At 56.2% G+C, this 13626-nt stretch overlaps 4 protein-coding genes across 4 annotated transcripts; 1 reads left to right on the plus strand and 3 right to left on the minus strand.

Moving 5' to 3' along the window:
• Window positions 1-5815: 5815 nt before the first annotated feature.
• On the minus strand, window positions 5816-6193 carry VOLCADRAFT_68773 (uncharacterized protein; the record flags this gene model as incomplete). Its single annotated transcript, XM_002957913.1, has 1 exon — window positions 5816-6193. A coding segment is annotated over one exon (378 nt), but the record flags the coding sequence as incomplete, so codon positions are not given.
• A 368-nt stretch (window positions 6194-6561) lies between these two features.
• VOLCADRAFT_68750 (uncharacterized protein) lies at window positions 6562-6870 on the minus strand (the record flags this gene model as incomplete). Its single annotated transcript, XM_002957914.1, has 1 exon — window positions 6562-6870. A coding segment is annotated over one exon (309 nt), but the record flags the coding sequence as incomplete, so codon positions are not given.
• Window positions 6871-8065: 1195 nt separating this feature from the next.
• Window positions 8066-8311, plus strand: VOLCADRAFT_68774 (uncharacterized protein; the record flags this gene model as incomplete). Its single annotated transcript, XM_002957885.1, has 1 exon — window positions 8066-8311. A coding segment is annotated over one exon (246 nt), but the record flags the coding sequence as incomplete, so codon positions are not given.
• A 1468-nt stretch (window positions 8312-9779) lies between these two features.
• VOLCADRAFT_107876 (uncharacterized protein) lies at window positions 9780-11341 on the minus strand (the record flags this gene model as incomplete). The annotated part of the gene is made up of 4 exons (XM_002957915.1): window positions 11047-11341; window positions 10747-10918; window positions 10343-10459; window positions 9780-9940 (listed from the first exon to the last, which is right to left on the minus strand). The coding sequence occupies exons 1-4, from the start codon at window positions 11092-11094 to the stop codon at window positions 9780-9782; spliced, it is 498 nt and encodes a 165-aa protein (XP_002957961.1). The 5' UTR covers window positions 11095-11341.
• Window positions 11342-13626: the final 2285 nt, after the last annotated feature.

Genomic DNA, 13626 nt, shown 5'->3' on the forward strand with positions numbered 1-13626 from the left:
ACTCAACAACCAGTCTTTTCCCCCATGACTTCTTGCAGTATTCCGTTCCAAATATTGCACTCCAAGAAGGACAAGTCGGGTGTCGGCTTCCTCGAAGCCGGAAAAAGGGCGGGGGCCCCCTGAATCCGTACAGGCCGGTAGCTAGGGTAGTGTCAACGTGGTGGGAGCTGTGCTTGTTGCATCAGTGCTGATGCTGTGGGAGCTATGCTTGTCAGAGCAACGTTTTGTGTCAGTGTTTGGTTGCATGGGCGGAATACCGGGGGCGACTTCATGGGCCATGCCCCGCCCAACGGAGAGCTCGATGGATTAAGGCATAGATTGCATATGGTGAACATATTCTTCTCGGCAGACATCTGCATTTTCATTTGTTTTCAATGTAGCTCGTGGTACTGAGTTTAGCGGTGTATCAGAGATTTGTCATTGTTTCCACCCGAACCTATTCATGCATACGAGTGTTGTGGGATAAACTGGACGAACTGCCGATGAAGTGTGGTGGGAAAACAGTGGGACCTCGGCGGCTGACTTGACTGGGTAATGCAGTCGTGGCCCTGAGTGCTTGCCTCCGGTAGTAGTAGTAGTGCCAGAGTACGGTAACCAGGTGTGCAAGTTTTCCCACTCCATGTCGTGGGATCGAAACTAATACGCACATGAGGCACTTGTAAGCGGTCCTCTTGCAAAGTTTTTCTGTAAATTCCTTAAAAGTCATGTGCTTTTGGATGCCAGCCCCAGCCAATCCTGCCAACTTGACAGCCAATTCGATACCCTGTCAGGCTAATTCGATACCCTGTCAGGCCAATTTGACACCCCGAACAGGTCAAATCGATACCCGGACAGGCTAATTCAATACCCTGTTAGGCCAATTCGGCACCCGGACAGGCCAATTCGACACCCGGACAGGGCAATTCAGGCCCAGCACAGCCCAATTCCGAGGCTCCACAGCGCAATTCGAATACCTCCGGCGGGTCCGCCAGAACAATTCCAGACCTCGGCAGAGCAATTCTTTTGTCAGGAATAAAATCCAGGCTAATTCTGCGACAGAGCTCTTCCCTAATTCCAGCCCGAATCCTACCCTCCTGAGCGCGGGAGGCAGGAAGCCGGGGCTCCATGACCTATTGAAGAGACGGTGTCTCTCTGGAACCTAGCAGACACGGCGAAAGAGTCATTGGCCGTTACACGCAGTCTGGAGGTCCGCGACCTGCCACCGACAGCCCCTTGCTTGGGCGTAAGCGTATGAGTCTTGAGGTGCCATTACCGGCACACAGCAGGGGCTCGGCCGCCAAGTCCGCGGTCCAGGCCGAATGCTCAACGCTCAGCAGACACAATCTCAGCTTGCCAGCCCTCAGCCTTTTGGCGTTGCGGTCTGGTGCCGCAGCCATAACACACACGGAAAACAGCGCCGTACAGCACCGTACGCACTGCCTACGGCGCCCCTTCAGGCATTGACCCGCCTGCCCACGCGCCCTTGGCGCCCCCCTCAAAGCCTAGCTCGGCACACTTCCCAAAAGCCCGCAGCACTTTCATGTGCTGTCTTATGTTTATTTCCGAGCGGCTTCAGCAATCCGCCCCACAACCGCCGCGGCACACTGCGATTGGCCAAAGTAATCATACAAACGAACAGCATGTGTATTTCATAGAGAAGTGAAAGCAAATTTGTCGGCCTGCTGGTGGCAAGTCGGAATGCCCTTGCGTGCAAATGGTAACACAAGCTGGGTGTTCGAGTTATCATACGCCGTATCTCAGATTTCAATTATGAGATACGCGGCACCTTTTGAGATTAAATTTAGCCTGAGAGGCGTTGTTGTGACTTTGAGCTCGGTCAATGGAGGCAGCCACAGTTGTTTGTGCTCATACGATTTTTGTTGGCTACAGGCGAGATACCTTGCAATAGAGCATGCAATATATTACCAATAACGTGTTTCAGCCGGACGACATATATGGTTTGGTCCGTTACACCCACACGGCCACACGGCCACACAGACATGGGCAAAATCCTACAGAGCGGGGCACCCCGGGCGCTTCGCGCTGGGGCCCCGCCCCAAAAGCCGCCCCCCTAGTCGAATGACTGCGGTGTTTGACATGTATCAAACGTACTTTTCGTAGCCTACAAACGCATTTTTCCAACACTGGTTGCGAATCGCGAACTAAAACAGAGAATTCTCTTGCAGTAATAACCATTGCACATGTCCTTTTACATACTTATATCAGCCGTGGCCTTCGCACTTTGGAAATGTATGAGCGATATATTGGTCGCCCGTCCTTGCATCATAGCTGCTTGAATACCTGCAATAAACCCCCCTTCCTGATGGCATCATCAAAGCAGGTACATCTGCGACAAATGAGAACCAGCAGGGGAAATGCAGACGTGTCGACGAGTTTACGGTCGGATGTATCCTGACTTGCTGGCTGTGAAGGGCCAGGAGGACACGGCAAAACACATGTCATGCGTGCATTCATCAGCAAAGCTGCAGCCATGGGCAAGCGTGTGATTGTTTGTGCAACCACGGGAAAAGCTGCAAAGTTTCTGGGCATGGGAGCAATGACAGCACATTTCGCGTTTGGCTTTCAGGGCAGCCAATGGGTACCCCTGACCAACCGATACATGCTCATATTTTTGCCCATGGCTGACGTCATTTGTCTAGATGGAATCAGCATGGCCAAGGCCGTATTCCTGCAGCACCTGCACTAACGCTGCCTGGATGCTTGCCCTAACATACCCGCCACGATGCCTTTTGCGGGAAAGATTGTCCTGGTTGGTGGTGACAAGCACCAGCTGGCAGCCGTGTGTGACCATAAGTGTGACGAAGATGCATACATCAGCCATACAGGTGGGCCATGTGGCACATGTTTCAGGAAATTCAACTTGGCCCAAAGCCGGGGCCGGGGCCGGCTTGCTTTCTGTACTCGAATATGAAGCAGGAAGTCTTCCGGCCAATGCGGGACCATGGAGCCCGCCTTACGTTCCTTATTGACGATCATGCGGCAGCGGCGAACGGTAAAGATCGGGCTAAGTTCCTCTGCAGAACGGTGGTGATGATTTTGGTAGCCCTAGGGTTCACGTTGAGCTTTAAGAAATGCCGCTTCATCCCAGTGCAACGCCTGCGCTTCCTTGGCTTAATAGTGGATGCTTCCAGGCAGACCTTTGAGGTTCCCGATGATAAAGTGGAGGCGCTGGAGACCTTTGTAGCGGAGCTTAGAGCCGCTACGCCGCTAACCATGCGCCAGGTGGCCCGCTTGGCGGGTAAGATTATGGCTATGAGTTTAGCGGTGTCCCTAGCTCCCTTGCATAGTAGGATGGTTGGAAGGGCTCTGCAGGGGAAGTGCTCCTGGGAGGAGGCGATAGGTCAACCCCAGCATGTCCTGGACGCAGCGGGAACTTTTCTTGAGATTCTACATACTAGGAATGGGAGGGCGTGGTGGAGGAATGAAGCGGCTGTTCAGTTACAGATTGCGGGTGACGCATCGGAGAAGGCATATGCAGCGTTTTTACCCAACGGCGAGCTCGGAGAGGCAGTCATGCGGGTGCCTTTCTCCCGGGAAGAGACGCAGCTTCTGGCGGAGGGCCGCCTCAGTAGCACGGTGCGCGAGCTACGGGCAGCCACGTTGGCGTTGGAATGGCTGCAAGAGCAGGCACCAGAACTGATCCGTGGTCGGCGAGTGCAGTACCAGACGGATAGTCAGCCCGCCCACTTCTGTACTCTGGGACAGAAAGGTGCAGGCCAATGCCTGGAGGAGGTGGCGCGGTTATATAGGGTGAGTGCTCGGTCTGACACCGAGTTTGAGACGGTGTGGTACCCCCGAACAGCAGCAGCTCAGCAGCAGGCAGATCGTATCAGCAAGGAGGAGGACGTCGCCCAGTGGAGCTTGAATCCGGAGGTGTATCAACAGCTGCTATGCCGCCCCTCATTACAGGGGCGCAACCCGGACATTGATTGCTTTGCGGATGCCACCAACACCAAAGTTCCTGGCCGCTTCTTCGCATCCGGGATGCCTTGGCGTCGACGCTTTCGCTCAATCCTGGGTCTCCACAAGAAAGGACCCACCCTCTCTTCTCTACATGAATCCCCCCTTCTCCCAAGCTGGCCGGGTGCTGGCAAAAGTTCTCTCGGACAAGCCCGACTGCATCATTATATTGCCTGTTTGGCCTAGGTGGTGGGTAGCCCTTTTGTGTCGCTTGCCGGTGCGTGAGGTTTGGCGTTTGCCGCATCGAGAGGACCTGTTCCTGCCGGGGGCCCTGACGGGACGAAGGCAGCCACATGCACCCCACTACCGGGTGTGCGCGTATATTGTCATCTGGTAGAAGAACATTTGCGACGCTCAGCTGTCCCTCAATTCATCCAATACACGTGCGGGACCAACCGTTTGGCTTTCGGCGCTAGACTGGGGGAAAAGGGTGGAGTAGGAGAGTAGGGGAGGCGTGCTGTGCGCCGGTGGCTGGGGGGGGAGAAGGGCTGGAAGGATTGGTGGAGTTTAGAGGGGAGTAGGAGATGCGCGCTGTGCGCGGGTGGCTGGGGAGGAGAAGGGGTGGAAGAATTGGTGGAATATAGAACGGAGTAGGAGATGCACGCTGTGCGCGGGTGGCTGGGGCGGCGAGGCGGGCAGCTCGGGATGGGAAACAGTGGAACGTACTTTACATGCTGCCCTCGTTGCTGGCGTGCGCCCAGCTACTTTGGTTGTGTACGGTGGACGAGCGCTTTGGCTTCAGTTATTGTTTGAGCGGAGTAAGGAGAGGAGCGCGATAGGCGTTGTGCTATTACAGAATTTATTTGTACCGATTAGGCAGCCGGAGAGCGTTGTTGGCAGAAGCTAGCAAAGTGTTGGAGTGGGAAGCAGGCCTAATTTGAGTGCACCGCGTTCCCACCCAGGTCCGTGTTCAATTTTTCCCACCCACCGCGGTGCACTCACTCGTCTGCACTGTCACTATCACTCGCCTCTACCCCGCGCTCCCGAATGTGGCGGGTCGGATCCAAGTACCGCCATAGGGTGCCCAAAGACTTCATTTGGGCTTTAACTAATAATTCACTAGGGGGCACACCCTCGGAGCCCTTAGTTTTCTTTGCTTGATTTTCAGTGATCGTCGGGGCTCCCGCTTCGCCGGGTATGCTGCGGTAGCTTTTGGGTAAGCCTAGTGGTGTTATTAGGCTACCTGTGTTATTTTATCTTGCCGCCATGTACCTGAAGCACCGGGTGTCTCTTGGGCACGGTCGGTTCAAGTTACAGCGTTGGGAAGTTGACGTCAGTCAGAAGGAGGGCCTGTATTCGGAGTGCTGCGAAGTCCTTGTGCTAAAGGACTTGAGGGGTATGAACTTCGAGTGTTGCGGAGTTGACGCAGGTAAGGCCCGATGGGCCTGAGGCGGGAGCCGCGGAGTCGGCTTTAGGTAGGCCGAAGGGCTCGAACTTGGTGTGGCGCGGACTCGACGCTAGGAAGGTAGGAGGCCAAGTTTGCAGTGTCGTGGGGTTGACGGTTGGATGACCGGAAGACCCGGGTTTGGGGTGTCGTGGGACCGACGGTTGGAAGGCCGGGGTCCTAAGTTGGGGTGTCGCGGAGTCGACGTTAGGAAGGCCGGAGGGCATAAAAGGGGTGTCGCGGAGTCGACGCTAGGAAGGCCGGAGGGCCCAAAAGGGGTGTCGCGGAGTCGACGCTAGGAAGGCCGGAGGGCCCAAAAGGGGTGTCGCGGAGTCGACGATAGGAAGGCCGGAGGGCCCAAAAGGGGTGTCGCGGAGTCGACGCTAGGAAGGCCGGAGGGCCCAAAAGGGGTGTCGCGGAGTCGACGTTAGGAAGGCCGGAGGGCCCAAAAGGGGTGTCGCGGAGTCGACGTTAGGAAGGCCGGAGGGCCCAAAAGGGGTGTCGCGGAGTCGACGTTAGGAAGGCCGGAGGGCCCAAAAGGGGTGTCGCGGAGTCGACGATAGGAAGGCCGGAGGGCCCAGAAGGGGTGTCGCGGAGTCGACGATAGGAAGGCCGGAGGGCCCAAAAGGGGTGTCGCGGAGTCGACGCTAGGAAGGCCGGAGGGCCCAAAAGGGGTGTCGCGGAGTCGACGTTAGGAAGGCCGGAGAGGCCCTGAAGGGGTGTCGCGGAGTCGACGCTAGGAAGGCCGGAGGGCCCAAAGGGGTGTCGCGGAGTCGACGTTAGGAAGGCCGGAGGGCCCAAAAGGGGTGTCGCGGAGTCGACGATAGGAAGGCCGGAGGGCCCAAAAGGGGTGTCGCGGAGTCGACGCTAGGAAGGCCGGAGGGCCCAAAAGGGGTGTCGCGGAGTCGACGCTAGGAAGGCCGGAGGGCCCAAAGGGGTGTCGCGGAGTCGACGTTAGGAAGGCCGGGAGGCCTAAAGGGGTGTCGCGGAGTCGACGTTAGGAAGGCCGGAGGGCCCAAAAGGGATGTCGCGGAGTCGACGATAGGAAGGCCGGAGGGCCCAAAAGGGGTGTCACGGAGTCGACGATAGGAAGGCCGGAGGGCCCAAAAGGGTTGTCACGGCGTCGACGATAGGAAGGCCGGAGGGCCCAAAAGGGGTGTCGCGGAGTCGACGCTAGGAAGGCCGGAGGGCCCAAAAGGGTTGTCGCGGAGTCGACGCTAGGAAGGCCGGAGGGCCCAAAAGGGGTGTCGCGGAGTCGACGCTAGGAAGGCCGGAGGGCCCAAAAGGGGTGTCGCGGAGTCGACGCTAGGAAGGCCGGAGGGCCCAAAGGGGTGTCGCGGAGTCGACGTTAGGAAGGCCGGAGGGCCCAAAAGGGGTGTCACGGAGTCGACGATAGGAAGGCCGGAGGGCCCAAAGGGGTGTCGCGGCGTCGACGATAGGAAGGCCGGAGGGCCCAGAAGGGGTGTCGCGGAGTCGACGCTAGGAAGGCCGGAGGGCCCAAAGGGGTGTCGCGGAGTCGTCGTTAGGAGGGCCGGGAGGCCCAAAAGGGGTGTCGCGGAGTCGACGATAGGAAGGCCGGAGGGCCCAAAAGGGATGTCGCGGAGTCGACGATAGGAAGGCCGGAGGGCCCAAAAGGGGTGTCACGGAGTCGACGCTAGGAAGGCCGGAGGGCCTGAAAGGGGTGTCGCGGAGTTGACGCTAGGAAGGCCGGAGGGCCCAAAAGGGGTGTTGCGGAGTCGTCGATAGGAAGGCCGGAGGGCCCAAAAGGGGTGTCGCGGAGTCGACGATAGGAAGGCCGGGAGGCCCAAAAGGGTTGTCGCGGCGTCGACGCTAGGAAGGCCGGAGGGCCCAAAAGGGGTGTCGCGGAGTCGACGCTAGGAAGGCCGGAGGGCCCAAAAGGGGTGTCGCGGAGTCGACGCTAGGAAGGCCGGAGGGCCCAAAAGGGATGTCGCGGAGTCGACGATAGGAAGGCCGGAGGGCCCAAAAGGGGTGTCGCGGAGTCGACGATAGGAAGGCCGGAGGGCCCAAAGGGGTGTCGCGGAGTCGACGATAGGAAGGCCGGAGGGCCCAAAGGGGTGTCGCGGAGTCGACGCTAGGAGGGCCGGGAGCCTGAAGGGGTGTCGCGGAGTCGACGCTAGGAAGGCCGGAGGGCCCAAAAGGGATGTCGCGGAGTCGACGATAGGAAGGCCGGAGGGCCCAAAAGGGGTGTCGCGGAGTCGACGATAGGAAGGCCGGAGGGCCCAAAAGGGGTGTCGCGGAGTCGACGATAGGAAGGCCGGAGGGCCCAAAAGGGGTGTCGCGGAGTCGACGATAGGAAGGCCGGAGGGCCCAAAGGGGTGTCGCGGAGTCGACGATAGGAACGCCGGAGGGCCCAAAAGGGGTGTTGCGGAGTCGACGTTAGGAAGGCCGGAGGGCCCAAAAGGGGTGTCGCGGAGTTGACAATAGGAAGGCCGGAGGGCCCAAAAGGGTTGTCACGGCGTCGACGATAGGAAGGCCGGAGGGCCCAAAAGGGGTGTCACGGAGTCGACGATAGGAAGGCCGGAGGGCCCAAAAGGGGTGTCGCGGAGTCGACGCTAGGAAGGCCGGAGGGCCCAAAAGGGATGTCGCGGAGTCGACGATAGGAAGGCCGGAGGGCCCAAAGGGGTGTCGCGGAGTCGACGCTAGGAAGGCCGGAGGGCCCAAAGGGGTGTCGCGGAGTCGACGTTAGAAAGGCCGGAGGGCCCAAAGGGGTGTCGCGGAGTCGACGCTAGGAGGGCCGGAGGGCCCGAAAGGGGTGTCGCGGAGTCGACGTTAGAAAGGCCGGAGGGCCCAAAAGGGTGTCGCGGAGTCGACGCTAGGAGGGCCGGAGGGCCCGAAAGGGGTGTCGCGGAGTCGACACTAGGAAGGCCGGAGGGCCCAAAGGGGTGTCACGGAGTCGACGATAGGAAGGCCGGAGGGCCCAAAGGGGTGTCGCGGAGTCGACGTTAGGAAGGCCGGAGGGCCCAAAGGGGTGTCGCGGAGTCGACGCTAGGAGGGCCGGAGGGCCCAAAGGGGTGTCGCGGAGTTGACGTTAGGAAGGCCGGAGGGCCCAAAGGGGTGTCGTGGAGGCCATTGCCAGGTGTGGTATTGGAGTTCAAGGACCGATCGGTGAGTGGCTGGAAGCGTATGCAATTAGATGTCCAGCCTGACGTGTACCCGTCAGACGGCAAGCAACCAGGATTTCACATGGAGAAGTATAAGCATTGGATGGGTCTGGCGGCCGAGCAAGCGGCAGGAAGAAGGTGCTCCCGCATATCACAACGTTTATCCCGCGTTCAGCTAAACGCAAGCTTATGCAGTTTAGGCTTTGCTGTTGGGCATTGGCGGCTAACAGAGCGCGCAAGGGACAGCGTTATACAGCTAGGGAGGAACGTGTATGCCCCTGCCAGAGGGTTGCAGAGATGGGGGATTGGGGGCAGGTACTGGTCAGGCGGGATGGGGAATAGGGTTGACGATGTCAGGATGGGATGTGGGGCCCAAGGCGAGGATTAGGGATTAGGCGTGCTACACTATTATTTATAGGATGGGGATTGCTGTCGGGGTGAGGATGGGGACGGGATCCTTGTCTGAGGGATGGGGATTGCAACCTTGACCAAGGAGGGGATTGGGAGCAGTGATTTTTTTTCATTTAGGGGGGGTCTCAATTTATTCCGACCTAAGTAACAAAGTTGCTAGCGTCGCCGTAATGTATTCCTTAAGAGTGGGGCGCTGGGGGGGGCTACGTCCCCCCCAGACCCCCCCCAGACCCCCCCCCTANAACGTACAACTCCCCTCATAGACCAAGAGGCATGCACTGCGTTGCCGGGTTTTCGTTCATGTGCGCACTCTTCATGCACATGCATAGATAGTTCTGGCACTGTTTGTGAACATAAAGTAAATCCACGTAAATGCGCTGTGTCTGAGCCCGCTTGGCACTGCGAGCGCTCGGGTTGGGCGCCTCGCCGCATTCGTTGTTGTCGAGCTGATTGGGTGACAGCTTGCGCTTATGCTGATCACAACCGCCATGGAAGGCAGGGGTAATGGCGCCCGTGTCATCGGTCGCCGCTGGCAGCAACACCATTGCCGATACATTACCGACAACAGCACCGCCGTCCCAAACGCCTTTATCAGGAATAATTTCCGGCTTATCTTGCTGTTTTGGTGTTTGTTCGGCGTTCAAGTCGTTGCCTTTTGCGAGTTTGGCTATGTAAGGACCGGTCATACATTCTGCTATGCCGCGTTGACTCACGGGCTTGACCTTCTTACGGCCCCTCATATCTATTCTATGATCGATAATACTAAGTTCTGCACACTACGGAGCAATCTGGCAGCAATGGACGTTTTGGCTGGAGGAATGAAAATGTACGGATCGGCCTCAACTTGTTCCTTATTTCCAAAGGCCAAAATGGCCTCTTTACTCCTTAAAAGGAATTATTACTTAAAAAAACACTGATTGGGAGCCCTGGCCACGGATGGGGATGGGAACCTGGTCGACAGGACGGGGATTGCAGGCTTTCGCAAGTTTAGGATGAGCTCGCTGCCATAGGATTGGGAACACAGTTGGAGGATTAGAATTGGGTGTTCTGCTGTAAAATGAGTCTGCAGGTGCAGAACTGGGAATACTGACAGGACTGCAAAACAGGCCAAGGATGAATGGTTTAGTTGTCCATAGTTGCTTACATGGAAACTCAAACAAACACAAGGAAGTCCTGCTTGCAAGTCGGGTCTCATAGCAAACCAAACTCAAACACAAGGAAGTTCTGCTTGCAAGTCGCGTCCCATAGCAAACAAAACTCAAACACAAGGAAGTTCTGCTTATAAGTCGCGTCCCATAGCAAACCAAACTCAAACACAAGGAAGTTCTGCTTATAAGTCGCGTCCCATAGCAAACCAAACTCAAACACACGGCCTTGGCCATCTCTTCGTTAGTCCTGCGCTTTTTCTCCAGCCGTGGTGACGCATCCTCGCCCAACTCGTCAGCGGGCTGTGCAGTCGGGGCACATGCTGCTTTTGCAAGCTTGAGGGCTTGGAGAGCTTTAAGGTTCGGGGCGAGGGCCCTCAGCGACTTGATTGCCACCTCGGAATCCGCATCCGCCAGCTGTGCGTTGACTTCGACCTCTGTGCCAGCAAGGAAGACAGAAAGCAGGCGGTGACAAAACAGCAAGTTTGCACCTTTCGTTCAAAACAAAACCGAATGGAGTCGGCGTCACAGGCAGCGGCTAACAAAGTCGGTTACATGCCAGGGTCCCAAACTTCCATTGGTATGGGCGTAGGCATCGACCTAAAACAAGACCCATTGCAAAGAGCGCAAGCGTCGGATAAAGTATACCCTGTAGTGGTTGGTCAGTCCTGGTCAGTCCTGTTCAGCAAGCGGTGAAACCAAATTAGGCTGAAGTGGTTCTTACCGCCAGCCACGGTCTTAAACCCTAAGTCCACCAAGCCTTCTTCAGACAATGTTTTGGCGATGGCGGCATCGGCCGACTGCCCGATGGGGTCCATCCCAAGCGTTTCCACGATGACTTCGGCCATGTCCCTGGCGAAGCCCAACCCCGTCAATTTTGCCAGCTTTCGACGCTTCTGCAGGAGGTTAACACCATTGGGAATAGAACTGGCATGGAACGCGACTTGGTGTAAATGTGAGAAAAGTGCACCATTGGTGCACCCTGCCAGTTCTTCAGTCAGACGCAGTCCAACCCCGTTCTTACCTTGTCCGGCCCATGCACATCCACATCCAGGGCACCATCGGGTGCCATTCTGGAAGAGATAACAAACGGTCGTCGGGCTGTTACTAGCTTGCGCTTAACAATGTGGGCGTCTTCCAAGACGAAGTTTGGGACACTTTGAATAAGACCCGAACGTAATCTGTATGCAATCTGCAGACCCTACTGGGGGACAAGTCCGCAGGAGGCGTATCAACATGCAAGACGTTATCAACAGCAAGCCGGTTTTGGGGTCCAAGTACAGCCTGTCACGCTGACTAGTTGGACAAGGCTGTATGCTCTTCTTCGTGAAGGCAGAATGACTTCACCAGGAGAGCAGCAAGAATGAAGTCGCCACTGCGACCCAGTTCTACGACAGCACCACAGAACCAGCCTTAGAAGCTCCGGTCGCTTCGCTCCGACGCATCTAAGCCAACAAGACGTTATCAACAGCAAGCCGCTTTGGGGGTCCTGGCTCAAAGTGAGGCCCACCTGGAGTTAGTTGTTCAGCTTTCATGTACTTCCTCAAACAAACTGCTTCTCTAGTACTGTGATGTTTTATTAAGCAGCCCCTTCGCACAAATGTGTCCGGTCGTACTCTGCCGAATAAACCCTCCGTACTTCGTCTCAAAAGCCAGGAGCGAATTTTACCGCGCAGATGCGCGCGTGCGATTCTCAAAATGCACCTGTACAAGTGTATATAAATTTTCTTGGCGGAAAAGGACCAGGTGCGCCAGCGCGTTGCGCAGGTGGGCACGATGGCCATAGTCGCACGCGGCATGCAGCCTAGTCTATTGCGTGGCTGCCTTGCAGTAACTGAAAGCATCGAAAGCCTACGTCGTAGCTTGCAACACTGGGCTCGTGAAACTGCCGCGGGAAGAGGAAGCGTCTGGCGAAGAGGCAGTTGTGTGCAAGCCAAAAGGCGCCTGCTTTCTGCAGCGCAGCGCATACAGCACCTTGTTCCGACTAAAGTCAAATTACAAAGTTGCGCAAAGTATAACATACATAAACTTAATTAAACATAAGAACAGATAAGACGTTTAGGGCCTTGTCGGTGACATGGACGCCGCTGTTGGCTTGGAACAGCTATTTGCTGTGCATAGGGACGTGCCCGCGTTAGCCGTGTTCAACAGCTCAGATTGGATTTCAGCCAACAAAGCCTCAAGAGCTGCTGCACAACCACCGGGAATGTCTTCAGTTGGGCACGTGTAGTTTTGGTCGGCGGGGTCGAGCATCGTATGCATTGCGCACAGAAACCAAGGTGCAGCGTCTCTGTAACATCGCCAACATATCCGGTACGCGGTGGCAGGCTTGCCGAGCACGACTTGAAGGGGGGTCGCATCTAATCACCATTCAACTAAGCATGCATGTGCTCGGTTGAATGCTCGGTAGCGTGCGAGTTTACCTATCAGGATGTTTGTTTGCATATATCCCTCCAAGCGAGAGGGCTTGGACCTATGCTGACGTTCGTTACAAGAAGTGAACTGAGGACTGATGCTACACGTCATGTATACGCGTTGCTTAGCTTGCAACGAGACGCGCCCACGATGAAAGCTCCAGGACCCCATCTCCCCTCCCCCCCTCCCCCCAAAGCTTCAGCTACGCTCACAATACATTATACTGCTACACTATTCTCTCCAGTCCTACCACATTATATTTCACCGACGTACTTCGGCACCTTCCACAACAATACATGCTTCGTGAACGCGGTCAGCTGCTTCACCAGGGCCCCCATATTTGGTTATATTCATGCAAACTGAGCTCAAGTTGCAAGGCGCGAACATGCTGGCCGCATCATGCTGCACCGCATTCCCAAGCCAGTATGCACAACTCTGAGAAAATTTGCAGTCTTCATTGTTTTGTTGTGGCACAACTCCACGTATCTCTGGCACATTAGTGCATAGGAGCAATTCTTGCGCAGATGTCCAAGTCGACTCAAAAGCATTCCAATTGGACTGTCTGGCTTGATGTAATGTTATCAGGTTGTTTGTCGTAGCGCTTTGGCGCACCCAACGTGGAATGTTGGCGCCGGACTGTGCAGCTGAACTCCTGCGCTATGGGTGAACCAATGGTGCACCCGTTCCTTCGCCATCATCAGCACGTTCCCAGCCATGGACATTTTGACAGAACACCCTTGTATGTTCTACCATTCTAACCACAGCATTATAATTTGTTGTTGTGGCCGTCTATCGAACATAACAATCCTTCCTCCCTTAGGACGCGCTATTTGCACTAGCAGCCAGTGTGCAATTAGATACCGTAATGATACGAATGTTTCGCGCCACACCTTTCGTTTTGGGCCACGAAGTGTGTCACAGTGGAAAAAGCTCTATGGGGGAAATTATTTACTTGTCGCGAAAATGTGTGGCACGAATGTGTTGTACGCCGTGTACATGGTGTAGAATCGGGGCGTTTGGTAAACCGCACCTGACTTTGGTGCCGCACCAACGGGCCTGTCTTCTGTTCTTCTGCGTAAACATATAGTAAACGATATGTCCAGCAGTTTGGGAGCTTTGACGCTGTCGCTCCTTGTTGTGGCTTCCCTGGAGCCCCGCGAAATGTGTGTTCATGTAAACAAATGTGTGC

Source organism: Volvox carteri (assembly GCF_000143455.1).
Source record: "Volvox carteri f. nagariensis unplaced genomic scaffold VOLCAscaffold_82, whole genome shotgun sequence".
Classification (NCBI taxonomy): Eukaryota; Viridiplantae; Chlorophyta; class Chlorophyceae; order Chlamydomonadales; family Volvocaceae; genus Volvox; species Volvox carteri.